Source organism: Branchiostoma floridae, unplaced genomic scaffold (genome assembly GCF_000003815.2).
Source record: "Branchiostoma floridae strain S238N-H82 unplaced genomic scaffold, Bfl_VNyyK Sc7u5tJ_193, whole genome shotgun sequence".
Classification (NCBI taxonomy): domain Eukaryota; kingdom Metazoa; phylum Chordata; class Leptocardii; order Amphioxiformes; family Branchiostomatidae; genus Branchiostoma; species Branchiostoma floridae.
This window is the reverse complement of record NW_023365789.1, coordinates 491,047-510,727: the sequence shown is the minus strand read 5'-3', so window position 1 is coordinate 510,727 and position 19,681 is coordinate 491,047. Positions and strand designations below refer to the sequence as shown.

General features: G+C 41.3%; 2 protein-coding genes and 1 long non-coding RNA gene across 3 annotated transcripts; all 3 read left to right on the top strand.

Annotated features, from left to right (window-relative positions):
- The first annotated feature begins 6,177 nt into the window (after positions 1-6,177).
- On the top strand, positions 6,178-8,816 carry LOC118408565 (leucine-rich repeat and IQ domain-containing protein 4-like). Its single transcript, XM_035809374.1, has 4 exons — positions 6,178-6,645; positions 7,006-7,438; positions 7,716-7,811; positions 8,662-8,816. The coding sequence occupies exons 1-4, from the start codon at positions 6,178-6,180 to the stop codon at positions 8,814-8,816; spliced, it is 1,152 nt and encodes a 383-aa protein (XP_035665267.1).
- Positions 8,817-9,647: 831 nt separating this feature from the next.
- On the top strand, positions 9,648-10,606 carry LOC118408576. Its single transcript, XR_004830322.1, has 3 exons — positions 9,648-9,760; positions 10,109-10,255; positions 10,530-10,606. It is a non-coding gene; the product is annotated as an uncharacterized LOC118408576 (long non-coding RNA).
- A 501-nt stretch (positions 10,607-11,107) lies between these two features.
- Positions 11,108-14,960, top strand: LOC118408564 (receptor-interacting serine/threonine-protein kinase 2-like). The gene is made up of 7 exons (XM_035809373.1): positions 11,108-11,115; positions 11,372-11,669; positions 11,960-12,105; positions 12,355-12,404; positions 12,572-12,727; positions 13,194-13,279; positions 14,940-14,960. Exons 1-7 carry the CDS (start codon positions 11,108-11,110, stop codon positions 14,958-14,960), a joined length of 765 nt encoding a protein of 254 aa, XP_035665266.1.
- The last annotated feature ends 4,721 nt before the right edge of the window (positions 14,961-19,681 follow it).

The following is a 19,681-nucleotide window of genomic DNA, read 5'->3' as shown; positions in this document are numbered from 1 at the left end:
AGATGGATGTTTTGTTTTGTTTCTTCATTTAATCAATAAAATAAGTAAGGGTGTGGTGTTGAATTTAAGTATTTCTTGCGATAAGCATTCTGCAAAATTAGTGTTCTACGGATGGTGTAAGTCTAGTATTGCTTGCGGTTAGTATTCTGCAGATATCATATTTGCATTTGAACAATTCGAGAGATAGGTACACATACATTATGCAACATGAACAGTAGTTGTTTTTCATGTTTCGGAATCTATATGCTGTAAACAGTTTAAGTTGGTTTTGTATTACCGATGATTAACACAGTCAGTAGTGTTTTGATGGCAGTAAAATAATGCAACAACTTTGTGATTCGCTCAATGACATCATGACACAATGATGTCAGATGTACTATCTGCAGCATAAATAGGTTTATTCTTTCTTAGTGGTTATAGGCATTTTGTTTCTTACTCTTGTGGTGCGGTGAAATAAAATTAGTTCAAAACGTCAACTGGTGAGAGCGTTTTATGGCCAAGTATTCAAATCTCTAAGATGAACTTAAAACACTCAGGCAAACTTCGTGTGATATAACAAGTAAACTGCCCCCAGGCGTAACACACCAGTCCTGTTTAAGCTACGTAAAGCCAGCTCTGATAGGTCTGCTCAACTACCGCAGATTATAAGGGGTGAGTTCACACTTGCGTGTGAGGTCCGTATGGGAGTCTTTGCTTCTATCAGGCTCCAAAGGTCGTTGGAAAAGTAGTAGAAGTTGGACAAATATAGACAGATAACATGACAAACGAGTTACATGGTTCGCAAACCATACTCCTCGACATCTGAAGCCTGGTAGAGGCCAAGACCTCCAAACGGACCCCATACAGACATGACCCTATACGCACGTGTGAACCCACCTTTACCCCTTTTACACGTACTGACCAGTAGGTCAGAAACTAGCCTTGTTAGCAGACTCTACGAGACTAGGGGGTTATCGACACCTTAATGTTGCGTTAAGACGGGCCTGGAGACAACTCTACATCTTCATGTCTACCTAGAACCCCCCCCCCCAAACCCCCCAACGACCAGGAGGTCAAGGGACTAGGTAGGTGGGTAGGTATAATGCAACATCCTCAGATTAATAATGAATGATTAATAGAGAATGAAGTACATTTCTTTTAGAAAGCTCACTATACACACATATGCGTAATCTCTAGAACACTACAACTAGATCATAAATATACATGTTCCTTAGGACGAAATGTTCACCTATATCTTGTCAACTAAAATTACAACGTAAACTCTCAGCAGATGGGCAGCTTCACCATTATCTCTCACCTTTCTTACGTCAACTTTCTTACGTTGGGTAAAGCGCATGCGTTCAACAATGGACAATGTATGGATTGGACAGGCCATTAGCTCCGTTAAGGTTTAGTTCTAGCTTTGAATAATGTCAGAGCACTGGCACCGGCAGAGTCACAGAGTTTCTTCTACTGCCGCATCTCTTCCGACAGCCAAGCGTGAAAACTGTGAGTAAAGTCGGTTTCTCTTCATTCTCGTAGTTCATGGTTGATGACGTCACGTAGCGACAGAGTGTGCTTTGTGAGCGTCACCTGGTGTGACTGGCCTGGTTCAAAACTTTTCAATTTCTCTTGTTTTGTGCAAGCTTCCACAAACACAGCTATGCAATGGACATAGAATCTTTAGTGTTGCAATGTCAACAATCCCAGTGTAACATTGTACTCTCGCAACAGGCCAGCGCTAGTCTGTAAACCGCGACTTGATTGCCAGCATTTTATATACATGTACATGTATGCGGTCTATTTGACAACGCTACTATTAGACAAAGGACCTTGTTGGCGTTGTCAAGCCTGACTGGACATGCTTTAGTTGAAAACTTTTCAATTCTACTCAAGTGTGTGAACAGCAAACACTGCATTTAATTGGAACGCTATGTGGATTTGAAACAAATAACATAATAAATTTCACCGAATAACATAATGTTTACCACTTCAGTGCAGAAGTAAATCTGTAATGTCCTATTTCTACAAAAATGTGTTGTAGTGTAGTTTGGAGATCACAGCGTTGCCAATAGATCTTTACCCGTCATTCAAAAAACTAAATAATGTTTACACACACACACACACATACATACACACACACACACACACACACACACACACACACAACCCGAACGAAGTCAGATACCCATTTTTACAACAAGGTGGAATGAAAACAAGAAATCTTTTTTAAAAAGCTGTGCCTTGCCGCGTATTTTATGTTATTTTGGTAAGTAAGACTAGATTCTACGCTTAAAAATCCCGAGTTCCACATGTCGTCCCCCTCCCCCCTCATTATCATAATTTATGTCAGATGAATTATTGGCACATTAAACAGGTTTTGTAAAACTTTTTGACCCACAATGAATATGCATTATTTTTTATTACAAACTAAGTTCCTTCTGATGCAATTTGTGATATATATTTATATAAACATGGTGAGTTAAAGCGTAGATTTATTACGCTGGACCACATACAGTAACATGCGTCTAGAAGAGCGTTTTAATACTCGCCTGGAATGTACCATCGTCTAACTAAGCCATAAAACTCGGCAAGGATAGAAGGGCCTTTGGAAGGGGCTTCGGAAGGGCTGGGTTAACAGGTCCGTCCATCCATGGATCCATGGAAGAAAGCTGGCGTAAAGCCTTGCCGGCGGCAAGGCTAAAACTCGTGGAAAGTACCAAAGCACAAGGGCACAAGATTGGTAGCATGACATGATTTGAACCCAGGCCTTCTGGGTTCTGGACTTAACACCCTGCAGTTATGCCACACAACCCCAGGCTTTATTCATGGCCTATTGTTACCCGGGCCTCACAGGTAACACGGACTGTGACATTGATGCCTGTCCGCCATGACAGTTAGACCAAAACAACACACCGTCTATTTTCTCTACATTCTTTACCCGGAAATCGTTTCACCTGCGTCACTTTTTCCTTCATATTTGAAAATGCGGTAATTTTGCCTTTCTGTTCGTACTAAATATAGAACGGGTAGCCATGTGTACAGAAAGTTACCAAAATGATCCTATTACAAACATCATTTGTGCCTGCTGGGGCTGATGACCTTGGGGTCACCTAGCATAACCCTGTCTTTTATGTAGGTATTTTGGATAAACAACCCACCTGCTGAACGGCGGCGCTTTGTAACAGGTTGCTGCTTAAAGTGAGGACGAACACGACCTAGACTAAGGACGAACGCGACCAAGAGTATACAGGTATGTCACGTTGCTTTCTGAACAGTATAGCAAACAATTATGTATTTATCTAGCGCAGATGACAGTTTTTAAACCAACTAGTTAATATATACGCTCCTGCTCTCTCTACATTAACGATAGTCAGACTAGAATTTTCGGGCATCACAAGACGGCGGTAAGGGGGTAGTTTTTTAGGCAACGTAACAAATAATACTTGATGATAATTTCACCATCGCAGCACGATTGAACGCCAACGAACCGATTTTGAGAAACACTACGGCTATTAGGCTCCTTATCGCATTACGTAACTGTACTAAAGCCATTCAAACAGGGTACAGCAATAATCATAACAAATATAGGCAGTTCCTGGCTAGTCCTGTTGTATTCTGCCATGACTTTGAGAGCTCAGCTCAACCCATAACTACATTAAGCTAGCTGTATACCGACACAACTTTAACAAAATGTACAAAGGTACATTGTGTTTATTTTTTAAAGAAAACGTCCAACTTGTCAAAGCCTTCCGAAGAGACACGGCGACTCCTCAGTTTCACCCAGCTTGTGAATAGAATGATATATCGCAAAAAACACTGCTAGCTAAGGACATCTGCATGGATACGAAACACACTGAGCTGCTCCGAATTGTAATAAACCTTGTACCAGCATTCACGTAGGAACCAGAGTAACTCTAATATAAATAAAATCAGTAGATGTAACACCGTCACGTCCCGTGATTTGGGGGCCTTGCTCCAGAAAAGACATGCCTGTTTCCCTGAGCGTGTGTAATTACTGCTTCTACAACATTCCACTTGACAAACACCGCTGTTTAATGAACACAAAGTAGATCAAAAAATCTTCGGTGTTGCAATGTTTAGAGAACAATCACAGTGTAACTTTGCACCTAGCCGTGGAGGGAAGTTTTGCTCTGTAGCGACGGGGCAGAAAATGCCTTCCAAAGCAAACTACAATTCTAGGCAAACTCCCTTTCCCGGTATTAGAGAAGTTATTAAGTCAACATTGAAAATCAGCGCCCATAAAAAGCCATCCCCGCTAACTAGAGTCTGCGAAGGAGGCTAACTTCCACCGCCGTATGTCGACAGGTCAGTCAAACTCGGTAAACTGAGTGGCGGAACCCCATTGTATTGCAGTCTAGAGTCAACAGCATGACATGACATACATGAATGGTTTATGGGATCACCATGCATGAGTGGTCTGGTTAAGATTTTTAGTTGTAAGCAGTGTGTGCTTGACGCACACTGCTGTTGATAAAAAACACAGTATACCTGACAACTGTATGTCAGTGAAAGCTAAGCAGGGTTAAAACATATCAATTAGTACTATGAGTTTTGACTGGTATTTCTAGTACTATATTGACACTATAATCACTGTAAATGTGTACCGTTGCATCTCAACATGTCGTTCTTATGTAAGATTGTAGTGTTATTTAGTTGTCATTTGGAGCTATCAGCCATTCAAATAGACGACGTGTGCCTTGTGGGCGGTGCCACACATGACCTTTCTGGGTCAAAACTAGATAAAGACGCTTTTCAAATTCATCCATGTGTCTGTTTGTAGTCCTAATTCTTTGTCATACCTGGCGACAGACACTGACATATAATGGCAGCTATACGGGGATTAAGAAATACCTTTAAATGCATTTTGCGACTGCAATATCAGCGATAGTATGTGTTTACCTGAACAATCCCAGGGTAACCTTACACCGCCGTGTCTGTGTAGGCCAGCCTAAGTCTGTTAACTGAGTAACATGACCATTGTATTGCAGTCTAGAGTTAACAACACGTGGAAAATGTATGCTTTGTGTACATTGCCAAGCATGGCCGCACCCGTTCAGATTCGCCTGTGAAACCCTACTTAATTGTTTGTCTGCCTAAACACCTCAAACGATCTCAAACAACCTTAAAAACCTCAAAAGGCTCTAATATGCAGTGTACATGGGGTAACAACCTTGTGTGGTGTTTTATTTGTTATTTTATTTATTTGCACATAAAAAGAAAGTATAGAAAGTAAAGATAAACAATAACATATAAATACCTTGCGGAGGCACTGGCACCGTATCGTATCTTTTATTTCTATTGCAGAATATTATAAGGTAAAAACCACTGGGGTTTCATGTACGTACGAAAATATACCATCTGTATGTATATGAAGTGAATCATTGCTTTGGAGTAGCTATATGTGTTGCTCCGGAGTAAACAAAACTTCTCCAAAGTATGCTTCAGAGTAAATAAGTAAGTATATTTGTTGTAAGTCAGTATATTTGTCATGTACATTGTACCTGGCGCCACCTCCCACTGGAGTTCAAAGGTCAAGAAGTGTGATAACGTTCTCTTTATGGCTACATTGTGTTGTCAGTAAATAAAGTTTGGTAAGTGCGCAAGTCGGCTGGCTTAAGGCCGAGTCCGCCTCCCAGAACGGCGTTATCTTTGTACCAGCACAATCAAGTAACCTCGTCATGGGCTACAGAATTGAAATAGTCTCATTGAATGAGTTGTAAAACAGCATACAGATAAATATTGACCAAATAGCAAAGTTAAATATATTTGACTGCACGATGGTCATGTTTTATGCACTGTGGCTGTGTGGCCAGAGGCTAGTTTTTCTACTCTATCAATCCTTGTATATCAATACGAGACGCATCTCATCACCATCGTAGGTTTGTTTGTGTTCGCGCGTGTTTGTATATGTATGTGTGTGTGTATATATATATGTATGCGTGTGTGTGTGTGTGTGTGTGTGTGTGTGTGTATATGCATATATATATATATATATATATATATATATATATATATATATATATATATATACATAACGGGGTTACATAATATATTTGTGTGTGTGTGTGTGTGTGTGTGTGTGCTTGTGCCTTCTTCGTGCTTCTATATCAGCCATATGAGCGTTTGTGGAATCATATTTACAGTCTCTTTATACGTTATGCAGGAATATCTAACATGGCGGCAGGCCTGAACCTCCAGCGGACAGTCAACGGTCGCCTGAAACTTGACCTGAGTAACCGGGGTCTGACGTCCATCCCGGAGGAGGTGTTTGATATCACTGACCTGGAGTATCTAGTTGTGTCCAAAAACAAACTAACCAGCATCCCGGAAGCAATCGGCCGTCTGCAGAAACTTTACCGTTTGGACGCGCACGGCAACATGCTGACACGTTTGCCACAGGCGATCGGTTCCTTGCAGAAATTGACACACCTGTTCATTCATGATAATCAGCTGAAGGAGGTACCCTCAGGCGTCTGCTCGCTCCCTAACCTTAAGGTGTTAAGTGTCGGTAACAATAAGCTCTCCGCCTTCCCTCCTGGTGTGGAAAAACTACGGAAATTGAGAGAACTGCACATTTATGACAATCAGCTGACAGAGGTCCCTCCAGGGGTCTGCTCGCTCTCTAACCTTGAGAAGTTGAGTGTCAGTAACAATAATCTCTCCACCTTCCCTCCTGGTGTGGAAAAGCTGCAGAAACTGAGAGAACTGCGTATTTATGGTAATCAGCTGACGGAGGTACCCTCAGGCATTTGCTCGCTGTCTAACATTGAGCTGTTAAGTGTCGGTAATAATAAACTCTCCACCTTCCCTCCTGGTGTGGAAAAGCTGCAGAAACTGAGAGAACTGGGCATTCATGGTAATCAGCTGACGGAGGTACCCTCAGGCGTCTGCTCGCTCCCTAACCTTGAGGTGTTAAGTGTCGGTAAGAACCCCATCAGACGTCTCCCCGATGGTGTCAGACGACTCACCAGGCTGAAGGCTCTTTATGTCCCCGGCTGTCAGTTTGATGAGTTCCCCAGACAGGTGCTGCAGCTGAAGACACTGGAGAAACTGTGCGCTGGACAAAATGGCGGGTGCAAGTTTGACATGGTCCCAGATGAAGTGGAAAACTTACAACACCTGTGGCTGTTGTCATTGGTAAATAACCTTCTCAGAACCCTGCCGAGCACCATGCGTCACCTGCACAACCTACGGGAGGTCCAACTCTGGAACAACAAGTTCGACACGTTCCCAGAAGTCCTGTGTGAACTACCTGCCATGGAGAAACTGGACATACGGAACAACAACATCACCAGGCTCCCAACCACCCTTCACCGAGCAGACAAGCTGGAGAACTTGGATGTGTCAGGAAACCCCCTGACATACCCTCCACAGGAAGTGTGTAAACAAGGGACCGGCGCCATCATGGCCTTCCTGAAACAGGAGGCACGGAAAGGTGAGTTATGAATAACATCCAAAGAAGAGAATGGCTACCAATGTTTGTTTTTTTGCGCTACATCAGCATACACAATAAATAGCACTGCTATTATCTAATACTTAAATTTTCGAAACGTCCGCCGTCCGCAGCATATAAACGTTTTTGTTACGCACGCGCAGCCGGTACTAGCAGCCATTTTCTGAAATTCGATATGTTGTTAGTCTTTCTAGGTTTCACTTTCACATACTTGAATGCCTTACAAATTTGTTATATGTTGTTGGTTCATCATATACAGAGAAAACAACAAAAGCTGGACAAGAGGAGGAGAAGGGTTCAGCAGCAGGCAAAGGAACTAATGAAATCCGAGATGTAGAAGCCACACCTGTTAAAGGTCGGTAAATAAAGTTACTTGAGCATATTAAGGTCTCATTGATGTATTACTCCGCGAGTGGACACCCTAAAAGAGATCCGAGCCAAAAATGAACGGCTGCACGGACGCATGTTTTTAGCGGTGAGAAATTCCCTTTTAGCCAGCGGAACTGATCTCAAAAGTTAGATTGGTGAAAGCTTATTTGTAACTGAAGAAATTAGCAGGTAAAGTTTAGCAGCCGCGCGCTAGGTCGGAGGTACACAGTCGTGGGTTCTGAGTGGTGCGGTTGTACAATAGCAGCGAAAAAGTGCCTTTTGTGGGGATTGACTAATCGTAGTTTGTAATTGCTATAAAAAAAGTTCCTACGTATACTTTACATTGGCAATTTTTCCCACGATATAGGGTAAATGTGCTCGACATAGAATGAAAAATCTGCTGAAATTTCACGTAGCTTCATTATGAACGCGCCCATTTAAACCACGAATTAATACATAGAAGTCTATGGGAAGAAGAAACTCATCAATGAGACCTTAAACAGGTTTTATCTAAAGTCCACAACTTTGGTAAAGCGTCAAGGTCTCGCCTTTTATTATGCCGCAAAGTAGAACAACTAACAAAGCCACAGGTATGATAAAATCAACCAAATTAAACATAAAGACAAAAATTGTTACCCTCTAGAATGCCCAAAAATTATTTTTGTTCCTTTTACAAAGCAAAGCAAAATTTGGAAATGACCCAATGTCAGAAACGGGTATGTCTACGAGTATTTGCCGAGTGTTGGTTTCTATTGCAAGTCCATACACGAAATTTTGTATCTAATATTCATGGCAAAATGATGTAACTAAGACATAAATTTTTATACTATAAACAGCTGCACGTCAACCTGACATCATGGAGCCCGCTGCAGAGACCGAACTGGAGAGGAAGTTACGGGAGAGAAGGGAGAAAAGTGCCCGGATGGAGCAACAAGTCAGCCAACAAAGGGGCCAGACTGCAGAGAGAATGGGCACAAGAAAAGGTGATTAGACATATTTATACATATCTAATGATCACTATTTTTAGATAGCTAAAATATAATGCTTAGGACAGAGAATGTGTAAAATTGTATAGTTTATATTACTGGTGAGTATCCAATAACTTTTCGTCATTTAATGTCCAAAGGCGCGGCACCACTACCACCCCAGGCAGCAGGTACTGCAGCACGGACTGGTGTATCACGGAAACAACCGCCAACGTTACAACTTACGCAATACGACACAGCACAAGGTAATATTAACGGCATGATGTAGTCTAAGCTTAAGTGGGTGAGCTAATGGCCAAAACCTCGCCATGTACAGTTTGCTCAGTAAATTACCTTTGCAATGTGACGGTAGTAGCTGCGAAAATATTGCACCTGAAAGTAGAATCTATTTCTAAACTTTGATATCACGAAGCGTAATACAATGCGTCGTTGAAATTCTCAGTTAATCTAGTCAATGACTTTCCAACAAGTAATTATTATATTGGCATCTTGACGTCGACATTGATTTTGGACTTAAAAACAACTACATTATATCGCGGCGATATTCTACAGATAAACTGCAGCCAGATAACATATTAGATCACAACTAACCATTGGATTAACTTCAACTGGGACGATATTACGAAATATTGAGTTCATCTTAAAGATTAGATTTACAATGTGTTTTTGGATACTTTTTTGTTAGCTTATACCCTTAACTTGAAGTACTTGTTTTAAAAGAGCACCTACGCATACTGCAGACCGACCTCTTATTGCAATGTTAGCTTACAGCCTTAGTAACTTGAAATACTTGTTTGACAACAACACATAATGCAGACCGCCTTCTTATTCCACAGATAAGGAACTTCGCCAAGCCTTTAACCGCCTGTCTCTGAAGGTGGGACAGAACCAGTGGAGACCCATCGCCCGGGAGTTGGGCTTCAGCAAACAGGAGATTAAAGACATTGAGGTATCTTCAATATTCAAATAACTTTGTCCCATATCTATATAAATAGAATTCTAGACTTAGACACATCAATTGATTAATCATTATCCTATTCCATTTTCATGCTAGTCTTATTTCTGATGCGTAGTTGGTTTTGCAGTATGGTACTTGTGTAGGAGGTCATTAGAACATCATATACTGCGATATCAAGTATTCCATTTGTTCGAAGGGGAAGGAACATTTGCACATTTTCCCTTTGTAGTATTTAAAACAAAGTGCCTGATTTGCACATTAAGCGACATGCTAGTCTTCCAAAGTCGATTCGAAATACACCTCTAATAGATCCATTATGTTTTGTGTTTATATATCAAGTCTGAAAGTCCAGACGAACCGATGTACGAGACGCTGGTAAGATGGAGAGAGCGAGCCGGTCCTGCTGCCAGCCTGGCTGTCCTGGAGCGGTGTCTGAGGGACCTGGACCTGCACCAGCTGGCAGACCAGATCACCAGGACGGCTATGGTCAGATCACCTTGTGTACCAGTAATTTTAAGGGCATGGAAGAAACGATGATGATGAATTTCAAGGAATGGTTTATAGTTCGTTTGGGGTTGATATTCAAATGAAATATTCCCATGCTGCTAGCTGTCAGTAATTTTCGGCTGTGTTGAAAGTGTAAACAACACATTGAAAGAAGAATCAACTCGTCATTTCTATCAAATAGAATTCCTTTGGAAAACAAATCAACGAAAGAATTACTGTCAATATAAAGGATCTCTTGTGTGTTGCCTATTAGAGCCCGACTCGCAGAGGACATGAGTCAGAAGAAAGCGGAGCAGTCGGAGGCCAGCTGCTGGGTGAGGTGCAGAGGAGGTGAGTAGGAACGACTGAGTAGAATTTTCGCCAGTCGATCAAACTGGTTGTTCAGTAAACAGGTCCCTGTTTAAAAAGCAGACGGAGGGGGGGGAAGGCATAATGAATATTATGTAATATATAAAACGGCTTGCTAATATTATCTTTCGTATATGCCATATTTTCCAATAGATACCCTAGCGTGACGGTAGACCGGAAGCTTCCTATCATTGAGTTTGAACGACTCAACTTTCCGCAAGAGCCCGTTCTCGGCCGTGGGGGGTTCGCCGCTGTAGAGAAGGCCCATCATCAGGACTGGAGACAACATGTGGCTGTCAAACGGCTGCTAACTCGCAAAATCGAAGGAAGGTCTGTTTTGTTCTTTTCCTTCTCTTTTCCGTGTTAACCATGTCTATTTAAATGACCTTTCTTCTCTTGTTTTGGCGCGACCGTCTAAATGGTTATGCAAAGTTGCCAGGCATGCAATATGGAAAAGGATAAACATTGAACTTAATGACGATAATGTCTGGGTGACGTCACTTCTAAGGACGAACCCCCTTCTTCGACTGACTCCGGTTTATTCTGTCTCCCGCCAGTCTTGGTCAATGAAACATTGAACAAAGCTGGGTATCAATACTATTGATGAACAATGTTACTGTACTGTGATGTATTGAGAAGTAGATATAAGAAAAGTAATAAAAGCTTCGACATTCGGCCTAGTGGCTTGTGAGATTCCCTTTGTTTATCCCACATTAACAAGTCCTTCAATGATTTTTATCATGGAAGTGAGCAAGAGCTTCTGTACTCTGAGGCGAGGAAACTGAACCTGGGAAGCCGATCAGACCACGTCATCAGTCTGCTGGGGGTCTGCCTGGACCCAAACTTCGCCATCGTGATGCCCTACATGGAGAACGGCTCTCTGGCCGGGCTGCTGCGGGATGTGGACGTGCCCTGGGCCCTGAGGTGGAGAATGGCGCACGAGATCTCCCTGGGGATGACTTTCCTGCACTGCCAGAACCCGCAGATTCTCCACTGTGATCTGAAGGCAGAGAACGTGCTACTGGATGGGGACTTCCACGTGAAGGTACAACTTGCAACATTACCTGCTAAGGTCTTTATAAACCATTTCGTTGGATTATCATTATGGAAAAATTGCCAATTACATGACCGCAATCGAATTTCATTTCTTAAGTTGAAAGGGAAGCACCGGTCCGCGCCGAATACCTTCTAACAACTACTGTCTGTCAGTCAGTCAGTCTATACAAACTATGACTCATATGACAACGAAGACTGCAGTAGTAATGCTCAGTCAGTCAACTCATAAACTTCAAACGATGCTAGTGATAAAATTTGATTCTGTATATCACTTATCAGATCTCAGACTTCGGACTGTCCAAGTGGAAAGCCGAATCTCGTGTCGTCACTAAAACCAGCCCGGAAGGAAGCACCATCACGCATGCGCCGCCGGAGTTCCATTCGAACATCAACCTGGTTCCCAACACCAAGTTTGATGTCTACAGGTAAGAAGTAGGCTAGTACTGATGGTATTTTCAAAATTACCTCAAATTACTTATAGGAAAACTTTCTTACCCAGTTATATTGTATTTTCTCAAAATGCAACATTTTAAGGGCTTTCTAAATAACTAGACCGATTTTTCTATCAGGTAAAGCGTAATTTAGTATGTTCCTCTTCTTGTTCTACAAACCTATGTAATAATTACCATCACAACATCTTGCCGCTCAATATTGTGCATTCTTATTGGTTTCAGCTTTGGGGTGCTGCTGTGGGAGATTGTTACTAGAAGGCAGCCGTATGCACGTGAGTTGAGTTCATGATGTTATACTACTTCATCTACTACAGGCCTTAGCGTAGACTTGCATCCTATGCAACTTATCATCATTACAGGAATGTACTTACGGTTGCGTGTGGTATTTGGTCGTTGAACTCCTGATAACTGCACGATTTTTATCTACCTTTGTTACCAGTTGCTGCCAACTCGGCCCTGATCTCCATGGCGGTCACCATGGGTCAACGACCTGACCTGACCCTGATCCCCACCGACCGGGAGGACGTGACGTCAGTGAGCGAACTGATGCAGACATGCTGGAGTCAGAACCCGGAGGACAGGCCCACATTCGACGGTAAGGATACATTCATATCAAACTTAGACCTCTATGTTTTCCTGTCCAGCATATTTGACGGTGAGAAACATAGCTTCATGTTAGACTGATAACGTTACCTCTATATCTGTCCTGACCCGCGTATAAAGCAAGACATCCTCGGAAAACTGTGTCCCTTTGTTCCTCGTTGTTACCAATGACCAAATGTTATTGTAGAACTTGATACAACGAGCAACTAAGAGAACTATGGTAAGCCTCGCGTGTATAATGTACCATTGAGCAGTCAGAATATAGGCTCTGTACTGTATTTGAAACATGACCTTACCAGAACACTAATTCAAACGAATAGAAAACTAAGAGACCTTCTATAAATATAGTCTGCTTTCTGGTCACCAGCAACTACGTTACTCCTCACAAGTGAAATACAAAAAGACTATAAATATAATCTATTACCTGACAACATGATATGTTTGTCTCCCCTCCCCAGACTGTGCTGACCGACTCCGCCATGTGAAGGACAGGTTTAGCCGGGAGGAGATTCGACAGGCCATCATCACTGTGGAGAAGATGAAGGTAAAACACACATTTAATTGTATCAATTGTCCTACTGAAGATATTTTGCATATATAACCCCCTAAGCTGGTTAATTGATCAGATCAGTAAAACATGAACTTAATTATTCTGTGCTGCTGCTGCAGATTTGCCTCCTTGATCGATGCGCTTTGCTGTCATCATCATCATCATGTAGTGAGAAATGCCCAAAACCCATAAGGACCGACATACAGACATCATATATGCATCCCGTATATATATATATATATATATATATATATATATATATATATATATATATACGGGATCAGCAGGACAGAGGAACATTTTCCTGACCCCTCGAAGTGCCGGTACCTTACCTGTCTGACGAGAAATCTGTTGAAAACGTACTGTAGTTTAAGAGCATTACATGTTTAACCCTCAAACCACCGTAACTTTTTTGTGACGTAGATTACCGTATGGGGTCAAAACTGACCCCAAAACATTTTGTACAAATACAGTTTTTTGTGTGACTCTTTTTGTGATTTGTATATATGTTTAGTTTCATTAATCTATGTAGAACAGTCTGACATGATTAGGTGAGAATATTTCTAGCTCATTATCATAATTTATTCAAAAGATCATGAGGACCACATTTTGCACCAATGCTATTCAGACCGGGAAGGAGGTTTTTTGATGCCAACTTCAATGCCTTATAGCGACTGAATGGCTTATGCTAGGGTCCCCAAACTTGGTAACTTTTTAGAAAATGTTGAAAGCAAAAATTTTCAGTGAACAAAGTATGTTCATCATTTTTTATGTTGCCATGGCATTAAAATTCTGACAGACATATTTATTGCTAATTATTATTATTATTAAGTTTTCTAATTTTGTATTAAACATTCAAGTTTTAATGTTTTCTTAGCAGATATCAGTTGTTTATCACATCTTATGAAATTCAATGTAAATTTCATAGCTCAATATTCATAATTTATGCTAATTTAATGACGTCATCAGGCAAAATTCAAGATGGCGGCCGAGATTACCTAAATGACGTCATAATGTCGTCATATAACATGATATTGGCACACAAGCTGTTACAATAATTTTGGCTTACATGTACATCATTCTCTGAAAGTTTCGTGATCCTATGATAAGTAGTTCAGGTGTGGGTCGCAAAAGTTTGTTTAAAAAAATGCTGGGGTCAGTTTTGACCCCACTGGACCATACATAAACTTTCTAAGATAACTTAATCAATAATGAGCCAATCTCGTTAAAAACTTATAAGAAGTTTCAGGACATATATACAAACAAACTCATAGGAGGAAATTTGTTTTCGACCAGAAATGCCATGATGGCACACATCGATATACGCCTGGGGTCAGTTTTGACCCCATACGGTGGTTTGAGGGTTAACTTAAACAGTGAAGTGTAGTAGTTTGCACTGACATTTCTTATGATAAAAGGCAATCTGTTACGGATTGCAACTCTGAGGCAGCACTGTTGATTTCATCATTTTATTGTATAAATATACACAATAAAACAACCTTGCAGATAAAAAAAGCGGTAACCTCGACAACAATTAAGTAGGACTGGTGGGTTCGAAGGAGAGTATTAACTCATTTTCTATGACTCCGACTTGTCCCGCAGCTCTTTGCACATTAATAGTTTAGAGTTGAGACTCTTTCTACTTTTATTACAGACTGCAGCTAGCAAGAAGTAACAGTGCTGACAACTCTACGAGAACTTGTCAATTGTGGTGACTTCTCTACTACTTCTACTGTAACAGTAATGGCGTATTATGTAAAGCCGTGTAAGGGTAGGTCACCTGAATTTTCGACCGAATCACTCCGCCTTCTTCGGCAATCTGACCAAATTTCTCCGGACACGTGACCTGTATCACTTGTGACGTCAGCAATTGGTCAAGAGTTTTGGGCAGCAAGAGAGACCGGGTCAGAGACCTGGAGGAGACTGGGGGATTCGGTAGAAAATTCCGTTTAGTCCAAATTCCTGAGTTGGAGAACAGTTTAACTTTTCCACACTGTACATACGTGTAATCTTCCAACTCAGATGAACTTTATGCTAAGATTAGTCTGCTTGTTCACTTCATAATATCTTCTAGTTTGGTTCAGTTGTCGTTTAGGATTTGAGGCACGTCAGCTATACCTGTGAACAGACGAGCACTGTACAACAGCTTGAAATGATGATGATACAACGTAAAAGCTGTCACAATGATTGACTCGTCTTGGGACCTTTAGTTCCTGTGATGAGCCATGAGCTGATGTAATGTACTCAAGCATATACTTAAAATGTGTAAGGTAGACTTGAAAACGAGACAAAATGTTTTAGAATCGCACTACTGAGACATCATTTCTATCTTCCTAGATATGCGATTGTGGTGTTGGAAAATAGGTATGTTTAGAAAAATAATAGAAATTGGCCACAATGACTGAATAACATGTAAAAGGACTTAGCTAACCACAACATTACAACGTACGTCCTGTGGATGGTGTTATAGTAGTATTGCTTGTGTTTAGTATTCTGTAGCTGTGATATTTACATTTGAATAATTCAAGAGATAGATTATTGATACATTATGCAGCATAAACAAGAGTTAGAATCTACATGGTTAATCAAAATACACAAACCTGTTAACAGTTTTAGCTGGTTTTATATTACCTAAGATAAATACTGTAGTGCTTTGATAGCGTTTAAATAATGTTCATAAAATGGTGTCTGTCATGGCACTTACAATGATGAACTATCGGCAGCGTAAATGTTTCCATTGTTCATTGTGCTTCAAGCTGTTTTCATTGTTAATCTTGTGGTGCGGTGAAATAAAATTGCTTGAGTGAAAACGGTATCTGGTAACCGTGTTTCATGGACATGGACCAGTAACATGAGGTCTAATCCCTTAACCTTAAACAGGTAAATCTAGTATGGCATAACCAGTAAACCGCCTCAAGGCGTAACGCACCCGTTTTGCACAAGCTGTGGAAAACCAGGCTTTACTCTTTTTACATACATGGAAGCCTTCAAGGTTTTTAGCCTTTTTAGCAGATTCCATGAGTCTTTATTATCAAGATGGACGTGCAAAAAAGCAGTTACTTAATCAACTGGATATGATTTTGGAAACGGTCAGATGTTTCCGAATGCATCCACTGTCTTTCGTTAGTGTCATTAAAGGCCAAGAATAGTGTAAACAGTGAACAGCGTATCTTTTTGGCATATCTTATTACCCTTTATCGACGTATGATGTACATATAATCAAGGTGAATTAAGGTTGATTTCTATCAATTCTGTATTCTAGTTATGTATCTGTCGTATCTAATGTATGATTACATCGACATTCTGTAAGAATAGCTGGAATGTCAGGCTATTTATGTATCTGAATAAAGTAACGTTCAGACCTGTTCACATCAGACTGAATAGACCCAGCCCGACACAGCATACCTTGCGTGATGTTTTAATCATCGTCGACAACAACATCATCATCATCATCATCGACCAATGGTCAGAACTAGGCAAGTGCATATTTCGCCCCATAGGGCCCTACCTGACATAGCTTGCTCTAAATTATCAAAGTGTATACCAGAGTCTCTAATTAAAGTGTCCGTAAAAGTCAAACTTCTGCAATGCACCCGGCCACTTGGTTTCCATAGAAGAACAGAAGACAACAACAACGACGGATGAACACCAGTGAGCACGTGGTACATGGGGCAGTTCGGAGAACTCAACAGTTAGTTGACCTCTGCCCGCAGCTAGCAGTGTGCTTTGCAATTCGTCACCCTAACGAGAAGCATCGGTATTGCAGGGTTGGCGAAAGAGAACTAATGCTTGCTTAAATGGTAGTAGCCTGACAAAAAGCCTAGAACACGTCACAATTTCACGACAACAGCCAGAAAAGGTCTGCGTTGTTTCGTCTTGTTGACTCTGTAGTTTGTTCTGAAACAATGTTGGGCTGTAATTTCTAACGTAATAATCTGACGACTCCTTTGACAAGTAAGAAGTGCTCTGTCTGAATGGCGTGACGTCAGAGAAGCAGTGGGTTGACACTCAAAATTTCTGTGTTGGTAATTACAGTCTAACTCTACTTTAGAATTGTTTTACCAACTCATATTAACTTACAAGCTAAGCGTACGTGTCGATTTGTTGTTGTGCCGACTGTGAACAGCCTAGTCATGTGCATCGAGAATTTCCAGTATTTACAGATCGGCCTTACCTGGGTCAGAGGTAAAACGAACAGAGAGGCTGTTACCTGTCCGCCATGATAACCCGACCAAAACAACACACTCCTATTTTATCTACTGTCTCTGCACTAAAATCGTTTCATCTGCGTCCATTTTCCCTTCATATTTGAACATGCGGTAATTTTGCCTTTCTGTTCGCACCAACTATAGAGCAGGTAGTCCGGTGTACTGTAAGTTACGAAAATGATCCTATTACAAACATCCTTTGTGCCTGCTGGGGTTGACGACCTTGAAGTCACACACCGTTAACCTGTCTACTATGCAGGTATTTGGATAAACAACCTGCCCACTGGCAGTTGGCATTCTGACACAGGACGCTGCTTAAGAAAGGACGAACACAACCGAGAATATATAGGTATGTCACATTGCTTTCTAAACAATTCAATACTTAATTCTTGGATAGAATTTGAGTGTAACGCACCCATTTTGTTTTGTTTTGTTTTGTTCAAGCTGCGGAACAGCAGCCCTGATGGGTCTGTACTACCCACACAAGACTTTACCCCTTTTACATACACTACTTTATGAGAATGTTTGAAAACCAGCCTTCTCAGCAGATTCCACGAGTCTTTTTTTATTATGATGAACCTGCCAAAAAAGCAGTTACTTAAGCAACTAGATATGATTTTGGAAACGCTTGCTTCTGTCAGTTAATCGCCTCGCCCGACAAAAACGCCTAGAATACGTCACAATTTCACGACAACGGACAGAAAAGGTCTGCGTTTTTTGTCTTATTGACTCTATAGTCTTCATTGATCGTAGAAGCGTTGGTTTGTCCTGATACAGAATTGGACTGTAATTTCTAACGCAATAATCGGACGTCTCTTTGACAAGTAAGAAGTGCTCTGTCTGAATGGCGTGACGTCAGAGACGCAGTGGGTTGCCCAATTTTTGACGAGTACGTTGACACTCAAAAAGTTTTGTGTAGGTAATTACAGTTTAACTCTGCTTTAGAATTATTTTACCAACACATATGAACTTACAAGATAAGCGTACGTGTCGATTTGTTGTTGTGCCGACTGTTAACGGCTTGGTCATGTGCATCGGGGAATTTTCGGTATTTACAGATCCGCCCTACCCGGGTCAAAGGTAAAACGAACAGAGAGGCTGTTACCTGTCCGCCATGATAATCCGACCAAAACAACACACCCCTATTTCATCTACTGTCTATATACTAAAATCGCTTCACCTGCGTCCATTTTCCCTTCATATTTGAACTTGCGGCAATTTTGCCTTTCAGTTCGTACTAAATACAGAACGGGTAGCCATGTGTACGGTAAGTTACGAAAATGATCCTATTACAAACATCCTTTGTACCGACTAGGGTTGACGACCTTGACGTCACACACCGTAACTCTGTCTACTATGCAGGTATTTGGATAAACAAAACACCTACTGGCAGTTGGTGTTTTTAACTCAAGACGCTGCTTAAGTGAGGACGAACAAAACAAAGACTATACAGGTAGCGTATGTCACGTTTCTTTCAGAGATGTATCTAAGCATTTCCATACTGATAAAAATGCGTAGATAAAATACGATTGCAAAACAAAAACTGACTACGTGTTGTGGTCCTGGTCTTTGTATCATAAGGCCCTATATCTATATTGCAGTTTCCTTGTGCGAGGAACTGTATGGTTCCTAACCTCGCTCTGCAGCCTAGTCCTACATCGGGTCATGTTAGCAATTGCCGATCCGCCCTGCTTGAGACTAAAACGAACAGAGAGATTGTTGCCTGTCCGCTAGGGGTGGGTACCGGTACAGAAAATTCAGGTCCAGGTCCGGTTCAGGTTTAAGAGGATCAGGTCCAGGTCCGATACCCAGCCCTACTGTCCGACATGGCATGATAGTCCGACCAAAACAACACACTCCTATTTTATTTACTGTCTCTACGCTAAAATCGCTTCACCTGCGTCCATTTTCCCTTCATACTTGAACTTGCGGTACTTTTGCCTTTCTATTCGCACTAAATATAGAAAGGGTAGCCATGTGTACGGTAAGTTACGAAAATGATCCTATTACAAACACCATTTATACCTGCTGGGGTTGACGACCTTGAAGTCACGCACCGTAATCCTGTCTACTATGCAGGTATTTGGATAAACAACCCGCCTACTGGCAGTTGGTGTTTTAACTCAAAGACGCAGCTTAGGTCAGGACGAACACAACAAAGACTTTACAGGTACCGTATGTCACGTTT